Here is a 22,912-nt window from a genome sequence, read left to right as displayed (position 1 = left end):
ATGACACATTTTATGCATACTTATGTGCAAGATCAAGTAACCGTAGTTTGGATTTCATGCTGCAGCAGCAGACAAAACACTAGTTTAAGTGCCTTCTATTCCAGAGGTTCCAAAGAAGTTGCAGCCATTTCAGCTGGTTTTATAAACATTATTGTCACAATCTGCAACCCTTCAACATACAAGAGTATTTTGAAATACTTTAGCAGATGTATCAGGTAAAATAGTATTGTAACAGATGGTTTGCTCTTAAGGAACAAATGATGGACCAATTACTACCAAAGCAGGCAATTAAAAGATAGACAACATGTTCAATGAATGTTCTTATAGAAAAGAATGCCTGATTTCATTTTAAAAATACTGAAAGTTAGATGCTATAGAATAGGAGCTGATGCACCTGGAATGCTACCTCTGAATGCAGAAGCAAAAATATTAATGGAGGCTGAGGAAGCCTCCATCATATGTTCAAATAGCAACAATTTTCTGCCTTTGCTCTTCCAGTTCTCATCACATATTTATGAAGCAGTATATGGCTTTCTACCGTATAGTAGAAAATATGGCATGTCACTATTTTTCTGTGTATTCCTTTCTTATGGCTTAGAACAACAAAATAATCTTGTTGTGCCTTAAAGACTAACTCATTTTGTGCTGGTGGACACTCTACACTATCATACATTTAATGAAGGATGGCGCCCACCAAAGCTTATGACAAATAAACGTATTAGTTCTTAAGATTCCACAAGACCCGTTCTGGTTTTGCTGAAAGATACTAACACAGTTAGCCCTCTGGAATTTCCTATGGCTGTTTCCTGGCCCCTTCCTAGAATCTACCCATCCCTTCCCACTTTCCAGGCATTGCCAGAGAGTTCTAAGTCCTTTGAAGCATGAAAATTTGGCAGGCAAGAATAGAGTTATTCAAAACAAACATACAGATTTACTTATTTGTGCATTAATTTTCTGAGTTCACCATTTGTTTTAGCCTAGCAGCATACATGCCACTCCACCTTCATACGATCTTAAGATTACCATTATACCAGATTAAAAGTAAACTATGTGCAATATTTTATGAATAGGATTTGCAGAAAATAGTATTTCACTAGTTCAATAGCTGTAATTAAAATTCCCATTGGATTCAGAAGTCATTTTAAATATGCTTTTTTAAGATTTTGGGTAAAGTGTCTTCCTCGATTTTTTTCTCCTTGCATACATGAAAGAAGCATTCACATTTTTTAAATATAGCTGGATATGATAACAATCTAGTGTTCCTCAACTGGGTGGCAAGTTCTGTTATTTTTAAAACTGAGAGATACAATCCACTTCAAATGTTTTCCCTCTTTGTTTCATCATCCATTTGCAATGTTATGCTACTGGAACCCTAGCCACAACGAGCTAAGAGACTAGAGAGCAAGCCACAGTTCCCACCCCTTTCCCTCCTGGGCAAATCTTCCCATTCTCTCAGTTGTCAGTGTTAATCACAGTGCAGTCCTGGGTTAGTACCAAAGCTAGCTGTGCCTAATGCCAATGGAGGAAAACAGAGACAAATTAAAGGCTCAAGCAACTCTGCAACCTGCTCTTATCAGTGTTTTAACCAAGGGTAACAATAGTAATATAACACTGAGCCAAGCCAAAACTGTGTGGAATCTGGTTTGTGGGGTTTTTTGCTATTTAGGTCGCAACAACCTGTGGCATTTGCTTGATTGGCAAATTTTAGAATCCAATGATATAGAATTCTTCCATTTTAAAAACTGCATAATATTTCATAGTTATTTAGCAGCATAATAAATTTTAAATTTAACTGGTATTATAGAAATCATATAACTATATTTTTGAGAGCTATCCCTAAGAAGCACATAGTATTTATGTACATCTCTTCAACATTCATATTCAGAGCATTCAGCGCCATCATTTTTTCTTGAACTCTAAACAATTCAGAATAGACACAGGCTGAATTACTGCAACACATCTACAGGTATTTCAATAAAAATAATTTCCAAGTATACCCAAGTCCCCAGGTTAAGAACTAGTTTTGTTCTTGAGATCGTCTTTCAGTTGCCTTTGTATGCAAGTTGGATCACATACACATAAAACACTTCCATATACACTAAAACATCTTAAACACAACACAGTATTTTAATAATGATAATAATACAGGTACTGGAGAGAGGGAGGGAGGGAGGGGGAGAGAGAGAGAGAGAATGTCTATATGTATGTGTTCAGGTATACAGTACAGTTCTTAAAAACAGTTTAGATAGAAAGATTGAAAAAACAGTAAAAAGATTAAAGGTTAACACTTCTTGAGCTAACATTAAGCCTAACATTAACTGAATGATGGGAGACGGGACTGATGTTGGACAGGAAAGACCTGGTGCTGGAGAGTCAGAGCTTGACTGTGCAGCTGGGGTGAGGGGATTACCACTGGAATCACTTTCTAGTTCCAACTTTGCCACTTGCAGCTTTTTCCTTCCTCTTTCCTTCTCCCTTCATCCTTCCTATTCCTCCCTTCCTCTCCTTGCAGTCTGGTGCTCACTGCACAGGCACCCACTGGCTGCTCAAAAGACAAGGCAGGACTTGCAAGTTTGCTTCCTCCTCGGCCATTCATAACAGAGGGATTGGGTGTAAGACTTTCAATTTGTTTCAAACTAACTTTTACAGTATATTAAATGTATTTGATTAAATGTGTGTCTGGATCAATATTAGCACTTCTATCTACCAGAAATAAACATTTTGAGAGATAATTATTTAACCGGTATATAAAATTAACGTGGCACACAGGTTAAATCACACATACTGAATCTGATTTGCAACTGATTTAGGGCAGCAGAAAATTTTCTAGAAAACCCATATCACTGTTAAACCAAGAAGAAATCATGTTAACATTTGAGTATACATTGCACATGACAAGGTCAGTTTTCCAATACAAAATGTTTAGACAACAAATATTAACCTTACAACTACATCATTATTGAGAAGCTGCAGCCAGATTAGAAAGAAGACAGAGAGAACACTGGAGTATGCTAATATTTTCAGCTATAAGCAAGCAAAGTGCAACTATCAGAAAGAAAAAGAGAGATAAATCCTCAGAAACTGTTTTCTCACTCCAAGATATACTACCTCCTTCATTGCACTTGCTTCCTCAAGCAGCCAGCTTTACATACTTAGAAAGATTACCAACATTTCCAGTAATTTCCCTTTCAGATAACAAGTCAAAATCCTGATGCACCTTAGCAGCAAGATAACAGCTTTTAACACAGTATGGACATGCCATAAAAAGTCTGGCATGGAACCACGATAATCTTATATTTTAAAAAATGGCAGTGATAATGTCGCTCACTCTGGCCATTAACTAGTACTCTGAAGATTTACTTGGAGTAACTGCATTAGATGCAGTCTTCATTTAATAAAGTTACTGAAGGTCCAATTTGAGGCATGCTTAGACAAAAAAGGGTGTCTGGTTGGGAATGGCTGGGAGTAGTAGGACATTCTTCTGTTGAAAAAGGCATTCAATTGCATTCTAGGCAACATTCTAGAGGACTGGGGGGAAATTCCATACACCCAATGCAGTCGGTTTCTCCCTGACACCTGCCCCCCAGCTAAGCTCACTTTGAATCTCAGAGGAACTGGAGAAGCATTTTGCCATGCAGCACAGGGAGGTGTTGAAAGCTAGTGCAGGGCAGGGCAGGGATCACAGGAAAGCGGTTCTAGATCCACTAGTAGACCTCTGGGTGTTTTGTTCTAGATAAACAACTTTCTATCACACTCTCAACTGTTTAACAGCAGGAGGAACAAAAGAACCACAACACCCCTCCCTCCCTCTCTCTCACATCAAACTTTACTGCTGAAATTAAGAATCTTGGGGCAACCTCAAGTGAGTTTGTGTGTGCAAGGACTGTGAGTACCATTTTGTTCTAGCATTCAAAATAAATTCCAGGTCTCAGAATTTTATTTCTTACCAGGCTCCCATTGAATTTTGGGGTTCTAGTAAAAACATAATAGATCTTGTAATCCTAATGCCTGTTCACCCTACTATAGGGTTTTAAGATATGTGGTTATACAATATACCCAAATACTTTGCACATGTAATTATAATAAGCAATTTGTGCGGTAGTCAGATCGTACCAGAGCTTTCTTAAAACTTACATGTAAACACAATGAGGTCAAAACATACAGTGTTGTCAAGGCCAGGCTTTTCCAACATGGCGCCTCCCAGCTGTTGTTGGACTACAGCTCCATCAAGTTACCCCCAATTTTTCCAGCCAGCAGGGCCAATGGTCAGGAATGATGAAATATGAAACCCAATCATCTGGAGGCAACTAGTATTCCAACAATGAAGCAAAGCAGCTCTTAAGGCATTCAGCAAGGTGAGCAACATGTGGTCCTCCAATGTTTTAGCCTTGCAGCCTCCATGCTTGCTTGCCAGTAGCTGTGTTGCTGATACCAGTGGAAGTTACAGGTCAAAACGTCTGGGGAGCCCCAAGCTGGCCACTTCTGCTGCACAGCACAGTTGCCCTGTGAACATGCATACCATGAACATCCTTGCTGTATTCAGTTCAGAGACTTTAAACTCTGGTGTCCTGGATCACACCACCAACCTCCTAATTGGGTTACAATGACTCCCACAAAAGTTGTATCAGAGGAAGCATGTAGTGATTCAGTTGAGGGAGAGAAACTCCATTCTACTTTGGGCTGGTGTTACCAGTCAAGTACCTGAAAGTCCAACATATACCGAATGTTCCACTAACTGAATGTGGGAACTAGATACAATGGCTCCAGTCCACAGACTACAAGGTAAGTGCAATGCACTTAAATGCATGACATTGAATTTATTCAATTTAGAGGACAGTGGTCCCATTTTATAGATGTGGCACAAGAAGAATGGTGAACCTGGAGATATGTTAATAGCTCAATAGCAGAGAAAAAACAAAGTTTAGTCCAGGAGAAGAGAACTCCAAAATTCACAAATGGGCAATACTTTCGATGTTGTGACCTTACACCAGGTCTCAAGATGGAGACTAAAGACTGAATGAATTAATTGCTTCTGGGTGCTGCAAGTTATGCCCAGAATTGTGCAACAAGGCAGGGATGGCTGACTCCTATTCAAAAATATAAAGGCCAGCTGTTACCTAGAGTCATCTCTTGCTGTGGGTGAAATACAACACATGCTGGGTAGGAAGAGAGCAGGGGTAAAGAGAAACTTGCAGGGAAAGGCTGACCTGGACAAAAAATAAGTAGAATGCTTCTGTGAGTGCACAGAGTGTACTGCTGTACAACTGCAGCTTCCCCCTCCACACATGTTGTATTAAGCAGGAAGCCTTGCAGTTTGATGAAGCATCTCTAAGAAATTAAATCCCACTGCCTCTTCTTTCAAAATTAACCACTGAGCCCAACTCAACTAAAAGAAAACTGTGGTCACACACTGGTCCCTCTACATTTCTCTCCTTGCTTTCCTTCAGCATCTAAGGGGCAACAAGTTTCAACTCTCCCTGCCTTTGTTATGCAAAAGCTTCTCCCCAGAGTAATCTGAACATGTGTAGAATGTCATTCCCTGAAAACAACTGCAGTTTCCTGCCTTCTCACACACTTAGGATTCAAAAGTAGAGACTGTTTGAGCACACTTTTTTCAAAGTTACCTTGTCATATGGAGTATACACTCACTAAGTTCAGTATGCAAGGAAGTTAAAAGTCCAAAAACAACAGAATTCAAATTATATGCAAGAGCTCGTACTGAACATGTTCAAATCATACTGTCCAACTCTGCTGTTGAACAAATGGGATGATCAGTTGGGTCAGCAAAGACCCATTTGTTTCTAAAGATCTTGAGAACAATTCCAACAAGTCAACTCATACTTTAACACAGCCTTCCCCAAGCTGGTGGGCTTTAAGGGCATTTAGACTGCAACTCCCAGAATTCCCATCCAGCAGGGCTACTGACTGGGAATTCCATGTGTTGCATTCCAAAGGTGTCTGGAAGGCACAAGGTTAGGGAAGGCTGTTTTTGCATATTGTTCCACATCTCTTATTTTCAGCTGATCCTCTTTCCAATAAAATCCCACCTGTAATGAAAGAACTAAGAATTCCATATTCACATTCAACTCAAGGTTTCATATTGCCAAGAAAATCGATTATGGATTTCACATGCTTGAAGACCTGTCTAGTTCAAGTCTAGTTCCAATGAACCAAGTTTCTATATAGCCACAACCCACGAATTGCCAGCATCACCTGCAAGGCCCTGAAGTTGGTTGCTAAACTGGATACACAAACAGAAGTGACAAGCAGGTAAGACACAGCACAGCCCCAACCAATCATGAGTTAATGAACTCACGGATGACTGTTATGTATATACTGGATTGATGTTGGTGCTATTAGTCATGGTAACTGGTTTTTCCTTTTTTTTGCTTTAATTTCTCAAGAGTCCTACATCCTGGTACATGTTGCTGATGCCCTTGTGTTCTGCTTGCAAGATTCCTTAAAGCTTCTGGTTGGCCATGGTGGGAAACCGGATACTGGCCTAGAGAGGTCTTTGGTCTGACCATCGGAGCTTTCCTATTAGCTCTTAGACCTTCCTTTTCTTTCCCCTCCCAACTCAAGTCTCCCTTTCTCCAGCAGCCAAATTTCACAAAGTTCTCTCTCCCTCTTCAAAGTAACCTAACACAACGTAAGGCAGCACATTCTCATTCTTAATGTTCATCTCTCACCGACAGTCTTTTTTAAAAATTACAAGAGTAGATGTACAAGGGTAGATGGCAGATTGAACAAAGTGATTCCACTGCCCTAATTCTTCCCTTCCCACTTTTTCCCCATCTTTCTAAAAGAATCCAATTTGCACATACCACTGCGAATCTGGGGAAGAAAATTCAGAGCATAACAAAAAATAAAAAAGTAGGAAACAAGAGTTTTAAAAGAAGGCATTCTACCAGTTTAATACTTCGGTAAGAAGTTACATGATCCAGAAGAATCTTCCTCCTGACTGCCAGAAAGGGAATAACACCAATAAATATAAGTGAACATGCAAATTCAGAATGTCACTTCTATGCAATGCTTATAGGCAGAGCATCAGCTGTAACAGGACAGTATAATGCAAAAGGGATGGAGGAGTGCTGTCTCTTTACAATATTTCAAATACCTTTGAAATGGCTGATAATCCAAAGCCTGTGTCACTGAAATAGCTGATAATCCAAGACATGTGCCACTATGATTAATGTTCTGTACACAAGCTTCAAGTTTTTCCCTGAACTCTGGGCCTGGAAATGTTTGATTCAGAATGTTTCAGAAGATAACCAAATATGGAAACCTTTGAATGGTCCAAAGTCACCCAATGAGCTCCATGGCTGAGTAGGGACTAGAACCTGGATCCCCCAGGTCCCCAATCCAAGCATACCACACTGAATTTCTGGTGAAAATTCCAGGGAAGCAGAGGCTTGCTGCTGATACCACCACAGGTGAGTCTGTGAGGCCCTGAATTCACCAGGGCTGAAGAGCAAGAGAACCTGCATCCTGCAATCTGTTAAATAATACCATGATGCAATACAAAGGCAGGCGGACAATTACACAAGGGCATTCTTGATTTATTGGAAATATTTGACAGTGAACAAACTGGCCATGTTCAACTATTAACTGACCACAGTCGTGACTGTAGTTCTAAGAGTGGCACTGCTGTGACTTATCCAGAGCATCATGGAATATCACAATGGAAGCACTTCATCATAAGCACCTTCACCTTTACATAAGTGCATCAGAGTGACGTTCACCTTTGGGCTGTAGTGGTTGACATCACACACTAGATGTGAGAGGTGCAAGTTCAAGCTCCAACTCAGCCATTGTAATCTTTGATATTTTCTCACTCTTCTATAGTAGTCATTAGTACAGCTGACAAAATATACATAAAATGCAATCAAATAGAATCAATTCAAAACACAAGATATAATTAAGAATGGAGATTGCAGAGTGACCTTGGGCCAGTCGCCACTCATCAGTCTAGTGTCATTTCTACCTTACAGGGTTGTTGTGGGAGATACAGATACTTTGTGTGCCACTTTAAAGGACAAATGGGGATTTTTTATTTAAATTACACATTTTCTTTCATGGAAAAATCTCTAACCTTCTTTGTAGAGGTTCCATTTGAAAGTCAAACAATTGATCACATTACTTTGAATGGAAAACACTGATGTGAGGCTTGCAAAGTTTAATAAAATTTCATCTTAATCTCAATTAAAAATGAACTACCTGGAAGTATGCAGGTTAGTCAATCAGAAATTCAGTTCTATATACTGCATGTTATTAATACTTTATATGTATTATTCCTAGCAATCAAGGCTCATGCAACAAAAGAGTAGAACACCCCAAACAATGTGTTCTTTCTTCTTTTCAAGATTGGATTTTGGTGACATGGGGTGGGGCATCTTTAATTTAGTAACAAGCGGCAAGATACATCTGGAAGGAGACAAAAGCCCACAGCCTGGCAGTACTGGGAAATTAAAACATTGGGTCAGATTCAAACGGACTAGGAAGTCAAAGGTCAAGGCAGCATTAAATCATTAGTTTCCCAGCTGCCACTAAGGCGTGGTGTTGACCTTTGATTTTGCAAGAAGTGGCCCATGCAATTTTCTGGTGGCAATCTGGCAGAGCTGAAAATTCTACTTCGACCACACAATTTCCAACTACGGGTTATTGTTAGAACAGCTAGATCCCAAATTTCCAAGAGGGTTAAATTAAACTTGTTAACATTAAACTTGTGATAAGAAAATAGCAACACAGGAGGAACCATAACTAGACCACTGAATCACAGCATAAGAGTGTTATAGAATTATCAAACTCAATTCATAAACCAGAGAGTTTAAGAGCTAATGCTATGATGAACCATTTAGTTTGTGTTCTGCTTTGTGCAATAAGTGAACTACAAGCATGTGCCATATAGTCAGAATTGCTCTGAAACAGATCAAGGTGGAGCTCTGTGCTGAAAATGCCTTCAAGGTCATTTCACAGAATTGCCCCATGAAAATAAAACTTCATGTAGGAAAACAAATTGTCTAGTAGTCCTTAACCCAGAAAGACTGCAGAAACGTCCAATGAATAAGATTATCCAGCTCAGCATGTTGCTACATTTGTCTATTTTGCCTATATTGTGAGCAAAAGACAGCATCTACGTTGTCAACCAGAAAGAATTTAAGAAATCCTGAACTACTGAGATATTTAGGAAAGAATTCTCCTGAATACAGAACATTTCCTGTGTTGGAATTTAAAGGAAGCATTCTTTGTGTAGCAAAGAGAAATTTGCGATACAAAAGGATAATGGACCAAAAATTTGTTCCACCACAAAATATCTGAGACAGAAAATGCAGCTTCTTCAGGAATATGCTCTTACAAAATGCAACAAGCAGCTAGCAGGCGTTCTAAACAAGAGTAATCAATGTAATATGTGAGAAAGAGCCTGGAAGGTCAACGGAAATTATTAATTCTGTACGGATAACTAACAGGATGGATCTTGGAGTCACATAACCCCTCCCTACCTAAGTACATCTTTTGACCTTGAAGGAACACAGCATTTTGCCACACTGAGCCCTGTTTCTCTGCACCACCACCACCCTGATTCTCTACCTGCGTGCCCCCTGCCGGAGCTACCTCCAATTCTCATTTTGATCAGGGCCTTTGCCTATGTTTATAGGTTGGGGAGGAACTGAATTACTCTGCAACAGACTTTAGAATGCTAGCAGAGAGCAAGTTAAACCACAACTGGACATGAGAACATCTTTAACCCTCACACTTGATGAGTCTTGAATGTCAGTAGCAACCAAAACCCAAGATCTATGCTTAACAAATGCAAACCATATTTGCTAAAATACATTCTATTAGCACATGAAACATATACAGTCCTGGAAGCATAAGCTGACATGTGGCTTAAGCATTTAATAAGTTTCCCAAATAAAAGTAGGTCTACACAGGCCAGCTCAAGAAAAGTACAGCTTTATAAAATAAACAGTGTTGCCCACTGTGCTGACATTAAGCCACCCTAAATGCATATTAATATACTTTTATTGGGCAACTGAAAGATCACCAAGATGTGCAATCTTCAAGATCTTTTCATTAGGCCTCTTACTGAGCTCATGTTCTACTTGGGGGGTTTCCCATGGGCATGAACAGAATACTAGACTAGATATTTCCTTGGCCTGACCCAACAGTCCTGATGTTTTTACGCAAAATGTTTTTAAAAATTTATATAGATTTATATAGCTGCTTGTGTAACCATGGGATTTTACATATCCAAAACGGGAGATGCAAACCATCTCATGGCTTGCATGGCCTAATTTGAATGTCTACAGATTCAAATCTCCACCCCCCACTCTCCAAACTTGGAACTCTGAATATGCAAGCACTCTGGATTCCACCAAGTCAGACTGTTTTCTTCTCCCTCTCCATCATATAGCCTGATTAAAGATATGGAGATTCTGAAAAGTAGCACATGTTTTACAATCTTTGGTTAGTATTACGTTAATATGGATTTTAGAATAATCTGCAGGTATGCTAGATAAAAAATTATTGCATGTTCACAGACATAGTAAAGAAGCATGTTGCAGTTCAAATTAGGAAGGTTTTTTCCCAAAAATAAAAGATCGTGAATGCTTACATTTAACCAACCTGAGCTAGCAATCCTAACAGTACGTACGTACGTACGTACGTACGTACGTACGTGTGTGTGTGTGTGAGAGAGAGAGAGAGAGAGAGAGAGAGAGAGAGAGAATATCTCTTCCAGGCAGCTGAGTCACTACCCAAGCATGCCAACAGAACTTAAGTCTGCAAACTCTAAACAGTCAATAATTTTTGTTAAGGCTATCAATTTGTTCCTTTTTTTTTAAAGGGGTGGGTAGAGGGGAGAAAAACCCACCTATGCATTTATGAGAGCAGGATAATTATCTTCTAAATCTAATGTAAGCAACATCAGCATTTGCTTCAAAGGCACATCAGAAAAAGTGCAGGGTGTCCTTCACTGACTACTTGAAAGAAAAGGTGGTATCTCACAAAGCCCATTCAAGGGCTTTCCACTCCAGGTATTTACATTTTGATGATTTCCCTTGTGTACTATAGTTGTGTAAATGAAAAGGTATAGCTAAGGAAGGGAAGAAAAATGGCACTTCCTACTTTAATTTTTATAAAAGGCACAAGAACCATTGTGGGAAAGTACTAGAATTTCAAGCTGCCCCTTATTTAATATCAGTTCTCTTTGTCTTACCACATGAAAGTGGCATACAATGCAGTTTCCAATGCCCTGTCCAACTACCTAATAAAGGCCACATTGTGTACTGAGCAACCAGAGGAGCATTTGCCATTCCTAGTAGGTGCAGTCCTAACAAGAGCAGGAGTAAGGTGGAAGAAGCCAGTTCAAACATGAGGTCAGGAAGCCATTTAAGCAGCACACCAAAGCCCACCTTTATGATTCATCTCCATTCCCAAGATAAGGTTGGGAATGGAGATGAATGGAGCTCTTCAAGTTAATCTTCAATCCTGCTGTAGAGCAGAAAAGCCGAACAAGGGGATCTAACTCAGAAGGTGCTACCATTTATCCTTGCTCTCCCGTAAGCGTTTGCTGGCTGAGCTCAGCAGTAACACAATCTGTTGAAAAGACAGTCTCCTGCTGCAGCCAAAGGAGGAAATGCACACCCAACAATTAGGCTTGAGTTTTCATGTAGCTCAGAGTGGGAGAGACAATGAAGTTCCATTCCTCCCCTAGTACACTGTTTGAGACTAACTCACCAGTCAACACTTATTGTTAATATGGATATCATTTAGCCAGCCATTCCTGCTTAACAAAAGAGGCCTCCCCAAGACCGTAGTTCTGTTAAAGGCCTTGTGTCTTCTGCAATTCCTGCTTGTTTAAACCCAGCAAGCAAGTTGTTGACTGACTTCCAAGCTGCTCTCTCGGGTGTCAGGTATCATAAAAGAGACATGGAGCTGCTGCTACATGTCCCGTCTTCCTCGCATCATCCATGCACTGTCAATGTCTATCATTCTCCCCAAAGAGCAATGAGGCTGCATGGAGTCACTCAAAGATGGTGATTGCATTAGAGGTTACAGCAGAAACAAACACAACTCCAAATCTGGACCAAAGTATTTACATGTGAGTTACCTAGATTCAAGGAGGGAGATACTGGCAAAAGTCAGTGTGATCTGGCAGAGAATGTGATTAGCTGATTTTCTGACTGAATTGCTTGCACGTTGCTAGACAGCTGTGTTGCAGCGGCTGTCACACAACTGTTGATAGACTTCATTTTAACTCAATAGCTACAGACATGCCGCTTTTTAGAAACACAGTCTCCCAAAAAAGAGAAGCTTGAACCGAGTTACATTTTGCCACTCTCTTTGCATGTTATAATTTCAACAGTTATTATGAAGCAATGGGTTTTTTTATCATGCTTCTTGCAATAAACTTTGCAAGAGGTATCCTAACTGACTAGTCACCAAGGTCAAACGACAAACCAGTGGAAGAAATGGAAGAAGTTCTAAGCGACATGTACACCGCATTCAGAATTAGATTTGCAAGCACATGTGGTCTGTGTCCATTCCTCTTCTCTTCTCACTGCACGCATGCTGGTCCCTTCACTCCGCCCCCACTTCAGCATGCACAGGACAACATAATGGGTTGCATCTGACAACAGCTCAACCACGGCCACTACTTTGTTTCTAAGGAAATCCAACTTCCTGGTTTTCATTTAATACCCTTTTAAGATGGCAGCCTTATACATAAGTATGCAGAAGATACCAAGGTACACAGTTTTTTACAATTTCACTTTTCAGATTTGTTTAATAGCTCATCTCTAACAGGAAGATTTAGAAATACTAATAGTAAGTCTGATAATAAAGTTTTCCTTTACTGTGTTGAATTGCTGCATCAATGAAGGGCATGTGTATGGGGCAAGATTAAAAATTAAGCTGGGAGCCACACCACTTGTTTTAGCACAATCAGTCCACATTCAAGAGGTACAAGCTCACTTAAGATGATCAAGTCAGCCCATTCAAAAGTTTACTATTTGCATAAAAACACAAAACCCTCACCTTTGTTTCTCATTTTTAAGGAAAGAGCACAACACAAGTCCACAACAACTCAAGAATAAGTATAAAATGTACTTCATTTTAGTCTTCTAGAGCAGCAGTTTCCAAAAAGTCTTCCATGGAACCCTAGGGTTCCACAAAAGCCTCAGAGGGGTTCCATGAAAAACCTCAAATCAAATTTAAAACAGAATTTTAAATGAAACCACACAAGGCCAACTATTTGATTGTCAGTTGGTGTCCAAGCAGCAAACAAGGAAATGTATCACTTCATTTGGATCTCAGGACTCTACTGTGCAGTGTTGGGAATAATCAAAAGAATTCATTTCAGATATCATTTTATTCATTTGTTATATTTAAAACGTTTTCTCCTTATTTCCAAACCTACTACATTATGCAAAGCATTCAGCAAATGAAAGAAGAAAGAACATTGTGGATTCACAGTGCTTTGTAAAAATCAGGGAAGAGTTAGGGTTCTGCGGGGAAAAAATGTCTTCCATGAGGTTCCATGGCCAAAAAAGTTTGGGAACCAATGTTCTAGAGTATTTATTCAGCTTTTCAAGTTCATTATGCATATTCACACAACATTTTCACAGTGCTTTGAGCAGCCAATAAAATGAAATAGATTGAACACAGCTGAAAGAATGTCTCTGGTGAAATTAAATAGATTTCAAAGCAAAGCAATACCCACTCTTTTGCCCCAATCTCAACAGTCACTTGCAACTTCATATATTCTGTACTGACAGTTCCTTATAATACAGGAGATACTTCCTCTTCCTATAGATTGTAGTGTCCCCCTACGAGACACAGGAGTTGGAAATGAGTTGGCTGCTTGAAAATTACTGGCATTCACACCTCAGCACAGCTTGAAGGGTGGAAGGACAGAGAGGGGGAAAAGCTAAGTTTTTCACAATTGAAAGGTACCAACTCATTTCTGAGAGTTAACAAAACTGGTTGAAGTGAAAGGAAGCTTTTTTAAAACAAATTAAAAAAGCAAGATATGCTAATGCACAGCCCTGCAAACAGACCCCCTTCCCTCTTCAAATGCCCCAACTCCATTCTTCTCATAAGTCTGCTGCACCTTTATATTCCTGTCTTTTCCTAGCACTTTAAGACCAAGAAACAGTAGCAGTAATGGTAACCCCGTGCTTTCTGCCCCCAATAAACACCCCTGTGCAGCCTCCACCTCTTTCACACCAAAAACAAAATGTGCAAAATGTCCCAACTTGCAATAAAGATTTAGCATCTTCTCTTTTGCACTGCAGGCAACTTTTCCCTTAAGGAAGCTCAGTATAAAATGTTGCAAGAGAAGGGTTAAACTGGAGAAACATCAAAATGTCATAACCTGAGGTTCTTGAAGTGCATGTGCGGGCTCCAACCTCACACATTTGCTTGAGAACCATCAAAATAAGCTATATCAGAAAGTAAGTCAGACAGCAAATTGTTTTACAGCAGTCGGAGTAAAATATCACTCTTTCATGGTGGATGTTAATTTTACAAAAAAATCCTACTCTAGCAGATTGTGAAACATCTGTGAAATAGCACTCCAGCATGCAACTTCCTTGTACACTGCCCTGATAATTTATTTGAAGGGAGGATCTAAATCTAAATGTTAATAAAGTAATCACAACAGGATAAATTAGGAGGGACAATCATAATATAAAGAAACCTTGCTTCACATACATTTAAAAAAACTGGCCTCGTTCATTGAAGAATTCCCACTTCTGATTTGGCAAGGTTGGTATGAGCTTACTCTTTGGGGTATTGCTATAAATGGCAAACCCTGACTGCAAGTTTAAATTCCACTTTTATTTTATTTTATTTATTTATTAAAACATTTTTATGCCGCCCCATTCGCCGAAGCCTTGGGGCGGCTTACAACACTAGATAAAACTTCTTGGCATTGTGTTGAAGGAACCAACAGAGAATGTTCAACATTGACTATACAGACTGTAAAATGGGAAATAGGCACTTTTTCACTAGCTGTGCTTTGATATGGCTGCTGGGGTCACTTGGTATGATAATCTGAACAATAGATTACATGGTGCCCAGCTTTTTCTCAGATACAAGTAAACTCACTTAGGTAAACAATTCCTGTTATTTAAGAAGACAATATCATTGTTAGCTATCCTTAGAACAGATGAATTAGTTGTCTGAATTAACATTAAGACGGCAGCACCAACATCGAGAGCTGGTGTCGTGTCCAGAATGTGGGACTACAGACCTTGAAAATCCAGGTTCTAGTCCCTACTCAGTCATGAAGCTCACTGGGTGCCTTTGGACCAGTCACTGTCTCAGCTTGAACCACCTTCACAGGGCTGTTGTTGCGAGGATAAAATGGAGTGGAGGAAGACTACACCTTAGGTTCCTTGCAAGAAAATGGCAGATGAGAAATGCAATATTATTTGTTTGTTATGTTTATATTCTGCCTTTTTCTTTTCAAGGAATTCAAGGCAGCTTATAGGATCTTCCTCTCTTCTCAGTCTTATCGCCACAACAACCCTATCAGGTAGGTTAGGCTGAGAGTTTGTAACTGTCCCAAAGACATCCAGTTGTCTCCATGGCAGAGTGGGAATTAGAACCCAAATCTCCTGTCCCACACTCTTAACCAAACAGCTACTGCCTACACCATGATGGAAAAATTAAAAAGGAAGAATTCTACAAATACCTATGCCTATAAATCTGACTCTAGAAATTATACCCAGCAAAGACAGCATGTTGTGAGTCCAGAAACCTCTCTCAGTTAGCTCCTGCTGAATGAGAAAACAGTGATTCAGGAACTCAAATGCAAACTGCTCCATCATTCAACATTTCAATGAGAAAATAAGCTGGGCATGTCAAGAGAAAAACAGACACAGTAGGCTAGAAAAATTGTCTTCCTTTCTTCTGCTCTACTCACCCATTTCCACCTAGAAAAAAAGAATGCTTCTAGGTAAGATCTCAGTACTTTGTTTTAGACAAAAAGCACTGTTCTATGCTTATGCCACCAAATTGAGTTAAAAAGCTTTCGAAGACCATAACTAAAACACATCCACATTCTGGGAAACCTAAGTCACCATGCAAAAATAAGTAAACAACATTCACTTCTTTCCTAGGCTTCAACTTTTGAGGCACCTATCTGATTTCTCTATGGCAATCTTGGGATAAATTTGTTTGCCCCTTGCCTTAAAAGAATCCATTCAAGGATGTCTTAGTATCCACTCAAGATGCACAAAAATAGATCAAAAATAGACGCATTGTTCCATAGACAGAGAGAAGCTTTGCCCAATTAACCATATGAAACTCGTAAGAAAGTGAGGCTGAACTGGAAAATAGGACAGAAAATTGTGCAGAGATCGGCAAATGGGAGAAGCTAAAAAGGTACCATGCATTTGTTCAAACGAAGAAAAAAGAAAGACCAACCAATAGGATAAAACCACTATGGAAAATACATCTAATTCTTGGGTAAGGCACCTGGGGCTGTTCACAATAAGGCTTGTTTAAGACTAAGGCTGCAATCCTGAATACACTTACTAGGGAAATCCACCTCATCTAGCACAATGAAACTTCCTTCTCAGTAAACATGCATAGAATTGCAGTGTCAAGCAAGGAATGTTCTTAACTCAGGCATGATACTTGGAAGAACTGATCCAGCTTGTTTAAGTCTTTTTTTTTAATTACAAACTTGGTGGCAGATCACTGCAGCACAATTCCACAGTCCTCCTCAAATCAACATGTTTACCTGATCACATTTAATCATAATCAAAACTCTTTCAGTAACTTTTCATTTGGAACAATTAAACAAGTATGCATCTATTAAAACGATTCCATTCTTTCACCATTCTCTGGGTGCTTTGCTTTATTTTTAGCTTCACCCATTCGCCTTCTAGGAAATTGATGTTTCTGATAGTCCATGCCTCCCATGGCAGCCATTATGTAAATGAGCAATAAAGACCATGGCAGCCATTTTGTAAGACTGCCCATGACACACACTCAACATTTCAATTCTGCCCACTGGCAGGAGGGCAGCTTCCCTAGCTCCTCAAAAATAACCACCACCACTAAATGTACTTCTGGTGCATTTGTGCAACAAAGTGGTACATCTTTCCATGCAGCTGCTTTGATGAAGGATTTTTTAAGATTTTCAGGGATTAACTCATACTAGCTACCACTCCTAAAGTTATCCAGCAGAAGCAAATGGCCATTAAGACAAGTGAGGGCTGTTTGAAAAAGTTCTGCATAACAAATGCCTCTATGGGCTCACCACCCATCAGTATAGTTCTTTTCTTCTTTCTACTTCTCTGCAGGCAGTGACAAAGAGTTCTCCAAACCATGCTGGAAGTAGCTGCTAAGGGACGGACAGCCAGGAACTGGCCCCTCTGGCAGCAGTGGGTACAGTAGCCACAGACTGGAACACACTTCTGTGTGCATAAGGTGAGGCACCCATTTTTTTCCAGTCTTCTACCTACTGCAAGCCCTCTGTGCCATTCCCAACCCTCAAGAGCAGCCTTTCAGGAGAGACTGGGGAAGGGGGCTGCAGTAACTAGAGCAAAAAATTAGTATTCAGCCCTATGCAAACAAATGTTTTCCACTAAATGCAAAGCCATCACGGAGTAGAGCCCATGATAATCTTTAGCTAGAGAGCCAAAACTAATACACCAAATGTATGGTTCCCTAATATACAAAATAGGCTGCTTTCTTCAACCTGGTATCTTCCAGATGTCTTGGACTCCAACTCCCATCAGCTCCAGGCAGCACAGCCAATGGTCCAAAAGGAGCGCATCAGGTTGGGAAAGACTGCCATAGCACATTCAAGCATTTATTTTCAAACTCCCTTTAACGATGCAATTCTTTAAAAAAAATAATTCCCATTATATTCAGCATGGCTCACTCCTAAGTAACCATATATTTTACTCTCAAGTAACCACATCTAAGACAGCACCCTCAAAATTAAATCCAGTTGGAGTAACAGTCATTCATTTAATATCTACCCCAAAAGAATTAGAATATACTTGAACAAAAACACATTAACTGAAAATTCATGAATTTGCTTTTTTACAAGCAGTATGTTCAGTTGCAAAGTATAAGTTTTTTTTTACAAAAACAAGCAATGAAGGAACAGACCCAATACAAAACATAACACTGAACTTCACAGCATGGATAAGACCTCACTATTATATGAAATCTGTGTTTAGGATTTAACAAGTAATTAATGCAAGATAGATAATGCAGCCACAGGAAAAAGTGTTGTCAGTTTCTCTTCTCTCTCTAACAGAATTATTGCTACAACTAACCAATTTACTGTAAGCATAAAGGTCTGAAAACCATTTTGGGGTGGGGGAGCATGGCTGGGGAAAAAAGTGTTACTGACTTCAAGAGAAATATCCTAACACATGTGCCAACAGTAGTATGCATGATTCACCTTCCCATTCTTAATTTTGTATTTTAAGACCTAAATGTCCTTCAGTTGTTCACAAAAAAGCAGGAATATTTGTCAAACACTAGAAAGCTCAGTGGGAGAGCCAAGTGCTAATGAGGAGATTTTTGCATTTCCTCAAACCTTTCCTGAAAATCCTTTCTAAACATTTCTTTTATTTACCACATTCAGGCACTTTTTCCATATATTATTCTAAATAACCACACACAGGAACTGCAAAGGGTTAGCAGTTCTCTTGGTATGAACAGTACTTGATTACTCTAATGATCTACTAAGAACTAGATCTTTCTAAAATACATTCTGGGATTTCTTTAAAAGAAAATGCTAAATGGGGTACTTAGATAGCTATAATCAAGATATCCTTCACCCATTCTGTCCTCAGACATGGATCTCATCTCAAAAGTAGTCAGAACCAACTCCGAACTTTAGTAGGGAGTAAGGCATCCCCTAACAATGAAGCTAATGGAAAATTCCACTGTGGCACTGTGCAAACCGCCCAAGAGGAATGTCGGCTCATAAATTGTACTTCCAGTTCACACAGTTGCTACTAGATGTTATTCTTCAGGATAAGAATCCTTAGCAATTCTTCTTTATTTAGAGTAGCCTATATATACACACACATACATATAATGCAGACACCCCTCATCCACATGTATCTAAATACCAAGTATTCTTTTCCAAAGTGCTGGTGATTTCAGGAAATAGATGCCTTTAAAGATTACACTAAACCATGACTTTGAAAGCACTGCAGCCTTTTATTTATATATTAATAGAACATGATTGATGTTTGTCTCACACATCCAATATTAAAGCAGTACAAATACAATAGTCCTAATCAGCACAAATTCTCTCTCCATAAAACAACTTCTTTGCCTTCTGTTCCAACTGTTACCTACAGATCTGCTCTTTTTATATTAAAAAATCATGCCATAATTCAGATTTAATATTTGCATTTGACTCCTAATCCAATTCTCAAATTGCCTAGAAATACAGTTCCACCAGCTTCTTTTATCAACTGTTTGAAGCAAAACAAGGTTCCTGCCTTGATAAGGCTTTTTATACTGCCTTATCTCCATCAATCTAGAAACTTTCAGATCAGTTCTTAAGTTTAGGCATCATCTTTTCCAACATTTCTAGCAAGAATTCATTAATTCTACCCGCCATCCATCTTTTCAGAACAAGTACATGTAATGTTCGGAACCACCCAAAAGTCAAAGAGAAAGCAAGCATGAATAACTCTCCTCTTACAGAGTAGTGGTAGGATCAACAACTTACTCATTTTCATGTTTCCTTCCTTACACTGTATCAACATTGGTTACTAAATTATTTTTGGTTGGTTATTTTTCCTGCCCAAAGTAACCTCAAGGCAAATTGTGGCAAGAATATTTAGCATGGGCAGAAATGATTGCTGTTTGGTTTTTTAAAAATGCAATACACAATGCACACAAAAGAGAAACAATTTACATAAGCTGCATTTTATCCTGAACTGAACAGCAATGGTTAGTCCTTTTTTAAGGGAAAGAAAAAAGGCACCAAAGCCTCATTGAGGCCACATCCTCTGGAACAGGAAGCCTTTGTCAACAAATCCCACATGAGAGAGCGCTGAGGCTGTTACTAAGTGGTCAGAAATAGATACTTTGCATATGCTCAGAGGCTCTTAACATCACAAATTCCAGAGCTCAACCTAGTTCAAAATAAGTCCTGGGAAATTTCTAGAAGTTACATTTATAAATTACTTCTTTATCCCAGACTCTCACAAAAAGGAGTCCCACAACTGCCTCATGTGGCATACATTGAGAGGCAGGGACCACCTTATCCTCATGCTCCTTTCATAAGGGTTATGTAACATTTCAGTGTAAGGATTGTAAGTTGTATCAAGAGAAAATGTTAAATGTCAGCAATCTGCCCATTCTAACCCACGAAATTCAAAGGAGCGGGTGGGGGAGGACCCCCTTCCTAAGCAGGCTATCCATCTTGCTTCTGCAATGCTGGCAACCGTGAAGACATGGGACAGGAACTTGCAGCAAAGAGAAAAAGATGTCCCAACAGTGAGGCTTCCAGGGCTGAGATTACCATCCACACACTTAAGACTCTTATTTTAGCCTGCTACTTCCCCAGGGATCACAAAGGATGTTCCTGTATCCCACAGCATTGCCAGATGAAACATACATCACTATTCAATAGCATTTCCACCCCCCATGTGGTTTAACAGCTCTAACCATCCTCTCACCCCTATAAGCACATGCAAAGGCAGTGATGCTTTGTACAGCATTATGGAGATTTACTCCAGTTAAGCATGGACAGCTCCACGTGAACAAAGCATGCAACTAAGGAGGAAGTTAAGCACTGAAAGCAGCAAGCGCAGGCAAAAGAATGAAAGAGAGAAGTTGTTTAAAAGGGAATTAAGGTTACCAGAGATACTGGAAATTGAGAGAGGGAAGCGAGAACATGACAGTTCAGTAGAAGGCGACTGAAATGGGTTTTCTTAAAAGGGAACGCAACACTCCATGTGAGAATGGCCACAACTCCCAGGTAAGGAAATCTTTTGTTAGGAAAACAGAACGCTCAAGGCCATAGGTTGGAAGGATTGCCAGAAGCTGCACACGCGCTCACCCTTCACACAGGAGGGATTCCCAGCACACATTTGTTAACCTTTCTGGACAACGATTCTCAAAAGAATCTCTCCACACAGCCAAGGCGTCTTCGTACCTACGAGCGCAGAACAGAGGTCCTCTCCTAACTCTAGATTTAGCTTGAACGAACTGAGAGGCTAAAAGCTCACCAACACACGCATCAGAGCGCGTTATCGTCGGTGCCCCTTAATCCAGGTAATCGCCCCAAGACACAGAACACGGCCCAAGGAAGGCTTCCTAAGCAGGCGCGGCATATTTTAGGAAAAGCTGATCTAAGCAGGGCGTTTGTGCCTTTAGGAAGGAGCGGCACATTTCCCCTTAAGAAGAAAACCCATCCAAAACATCAACCACCCTTCCGACCGTTTCAGGATGATTTAGACCGGGGTCCCCGTGAAGTCTCAGATCCAGAACCTATCTGCGCGTTTTCAGGGCTTTACCACTTCACTTCTCCAATTGCAGGCCTCTCCAAAGCGAAGCACGCTCTTCACTGCGCACCTAGAACCACCCACCCCAATACCGGGGACTAGGAAGCGGACGCCGTCCAGGGCTCCTTGAGCCCCGACGCGTCTCCCAGTCTAACTTCAGGAGAGGCGCCCACTCGGAAAGGGCCGTTCGTGCAACTCGGATTCGGCGCGGGGACTCACCTCGTCGTCGTGATGCTGGCAGTAGTTGACCCTGTCCGGGAAGACGGAGAGGATGTTGTAAGGCGCAGCGGGGTAGGGCTGGCTGAGGGCGAGCTGGGCGGCCGCCGAGGCGGAAGCGGGCCCGGCCGAGGCAGGCGGGCCCGGCCCGAAGCGCTCGATGAAGTGGTCCTTGGTGAGGCGGACGCGCTGGTGGGCGCGCACGCAGTTGTCGCACAGGTGCTCCTGGCAGTCGAGGCAGCGGGAGCTGGCGGCGTTGCCCTCGTCGCACGAGCTGCAGCGGGGCTCGCCCTGCCGGCTGTGCGGCCGCCGCAGCAGCAGCGAGGAGCTTCCGCCGCCGCCGCCCCCTCCCGAAGGCGCCGAGCCGGCGGCGGAGCCCGGCGAGGAGCCGCCCGCGGGGGCGCGGTGCTGCTGTGGCGCCTGCTGCTGCCCCTGCTGCGGGCGGGCGTGGTGGTGCCTGTTGTTGGTGCTGCTGTTGCTCCCGCCGCCGCCGCCGCCGCTGCCTCCGCCCGGGCCGCCGCCGCCTCCCGGGCCGCCTGGCCGGCCGTTGTTCTTTTGGTCCTCGGCGGCGGCGGCCACGACGACCACGTCGAGCAGGTTGCTGAGGAGGAAGTTGGAGGAGGGCAGCGCGTCCATGCCCGACGGCTCCGAGATCACCACCTTCTGGTCGCAGATGGGGCAGCGCAGCTTGAGCGCCTCCCCCGCGGCTGGGTGGCGCTGCGCCTCCAGGCACTGGCGGCAGAAGGCGTGCAGGCAGGGCAGGACGTGTAGGCGCCTGGACGGGGCGCAGGACGAGGGCAGCGCCGACGACCCGCCGCCGCCGCCGCCCGACGAGTTGGACGTCTGCGAGGACGAGGACGACGTGGAGGAGTTGGACGAGACGGGAGCCGGCGAGCCGCACATCTCTTTGCACAGCGGGCAGATCTGGAAATCCGACTCGGGGAACGAAGCCATTGGGAAGCGGGAAGGGAGGGGGAGAGGGAGGGGGAGGGGCAGCCGAGCGCGCGCTGGGCTAGCAAGGAGGCAGCATGGACGGGGGCGAGCGACCGCGACCCGCTTTGCAAGCCCTGGTGGGTGGCATCAATTAGGCGCGGTGTGGGGGCGCCGCTCCGAGCCTCCTCTGCGTAGTTGGGGTGAGCCGGGAGCGGTTTCAGCCGGTTGCCCACCGGTTTCCCTTCGCTTCTGCTCCT

The 22,912-nt window shown here is 41.7% G+C and overlaps 1 protein-coding gene across 1 annotated transcript in view; it reads right to left on the bottom strand.

Moving 5' to 3' along the window:
- TRIM71 (tripartite motif containing 71) overlaps window positions 1-22,676 on the bottom strand; it is a 45,887-nt gene extending 23,211 nt beyond the window's left edge. The window contains exon 1 of the mRNA XM_044419179.1: window positions 21,726-22,676. Within this exon, the coding sequence (XP_044275114.1) occupies window positions 21,726-22,676 (951 nt within the window). The remainder of the gene's footprint in view (window positions 1-21,725) is intronic.
- Window positions 22,677-22,912: the final 236 nt, after the last annotated feature.

This window comes from Varanus komodoensis, unplaced genomic scaffold (assembly GCF_004798865.1).
Source record: "Varanus komodoensis strain SLA01 unplaced genomic scaffold, ASM479886v1 scaffold10, whole genome shotgun sequence".
NCBI lineage: Eukaryota > Metazoa > Chordata > Lepidosauria > Squamata > Varanidae > Varanus > Varanus komodoensis.
Note: the sequence above shows the minus strand (reverse complement) of the source record. Positions and strands in the feature narration are given on the sequence as shown.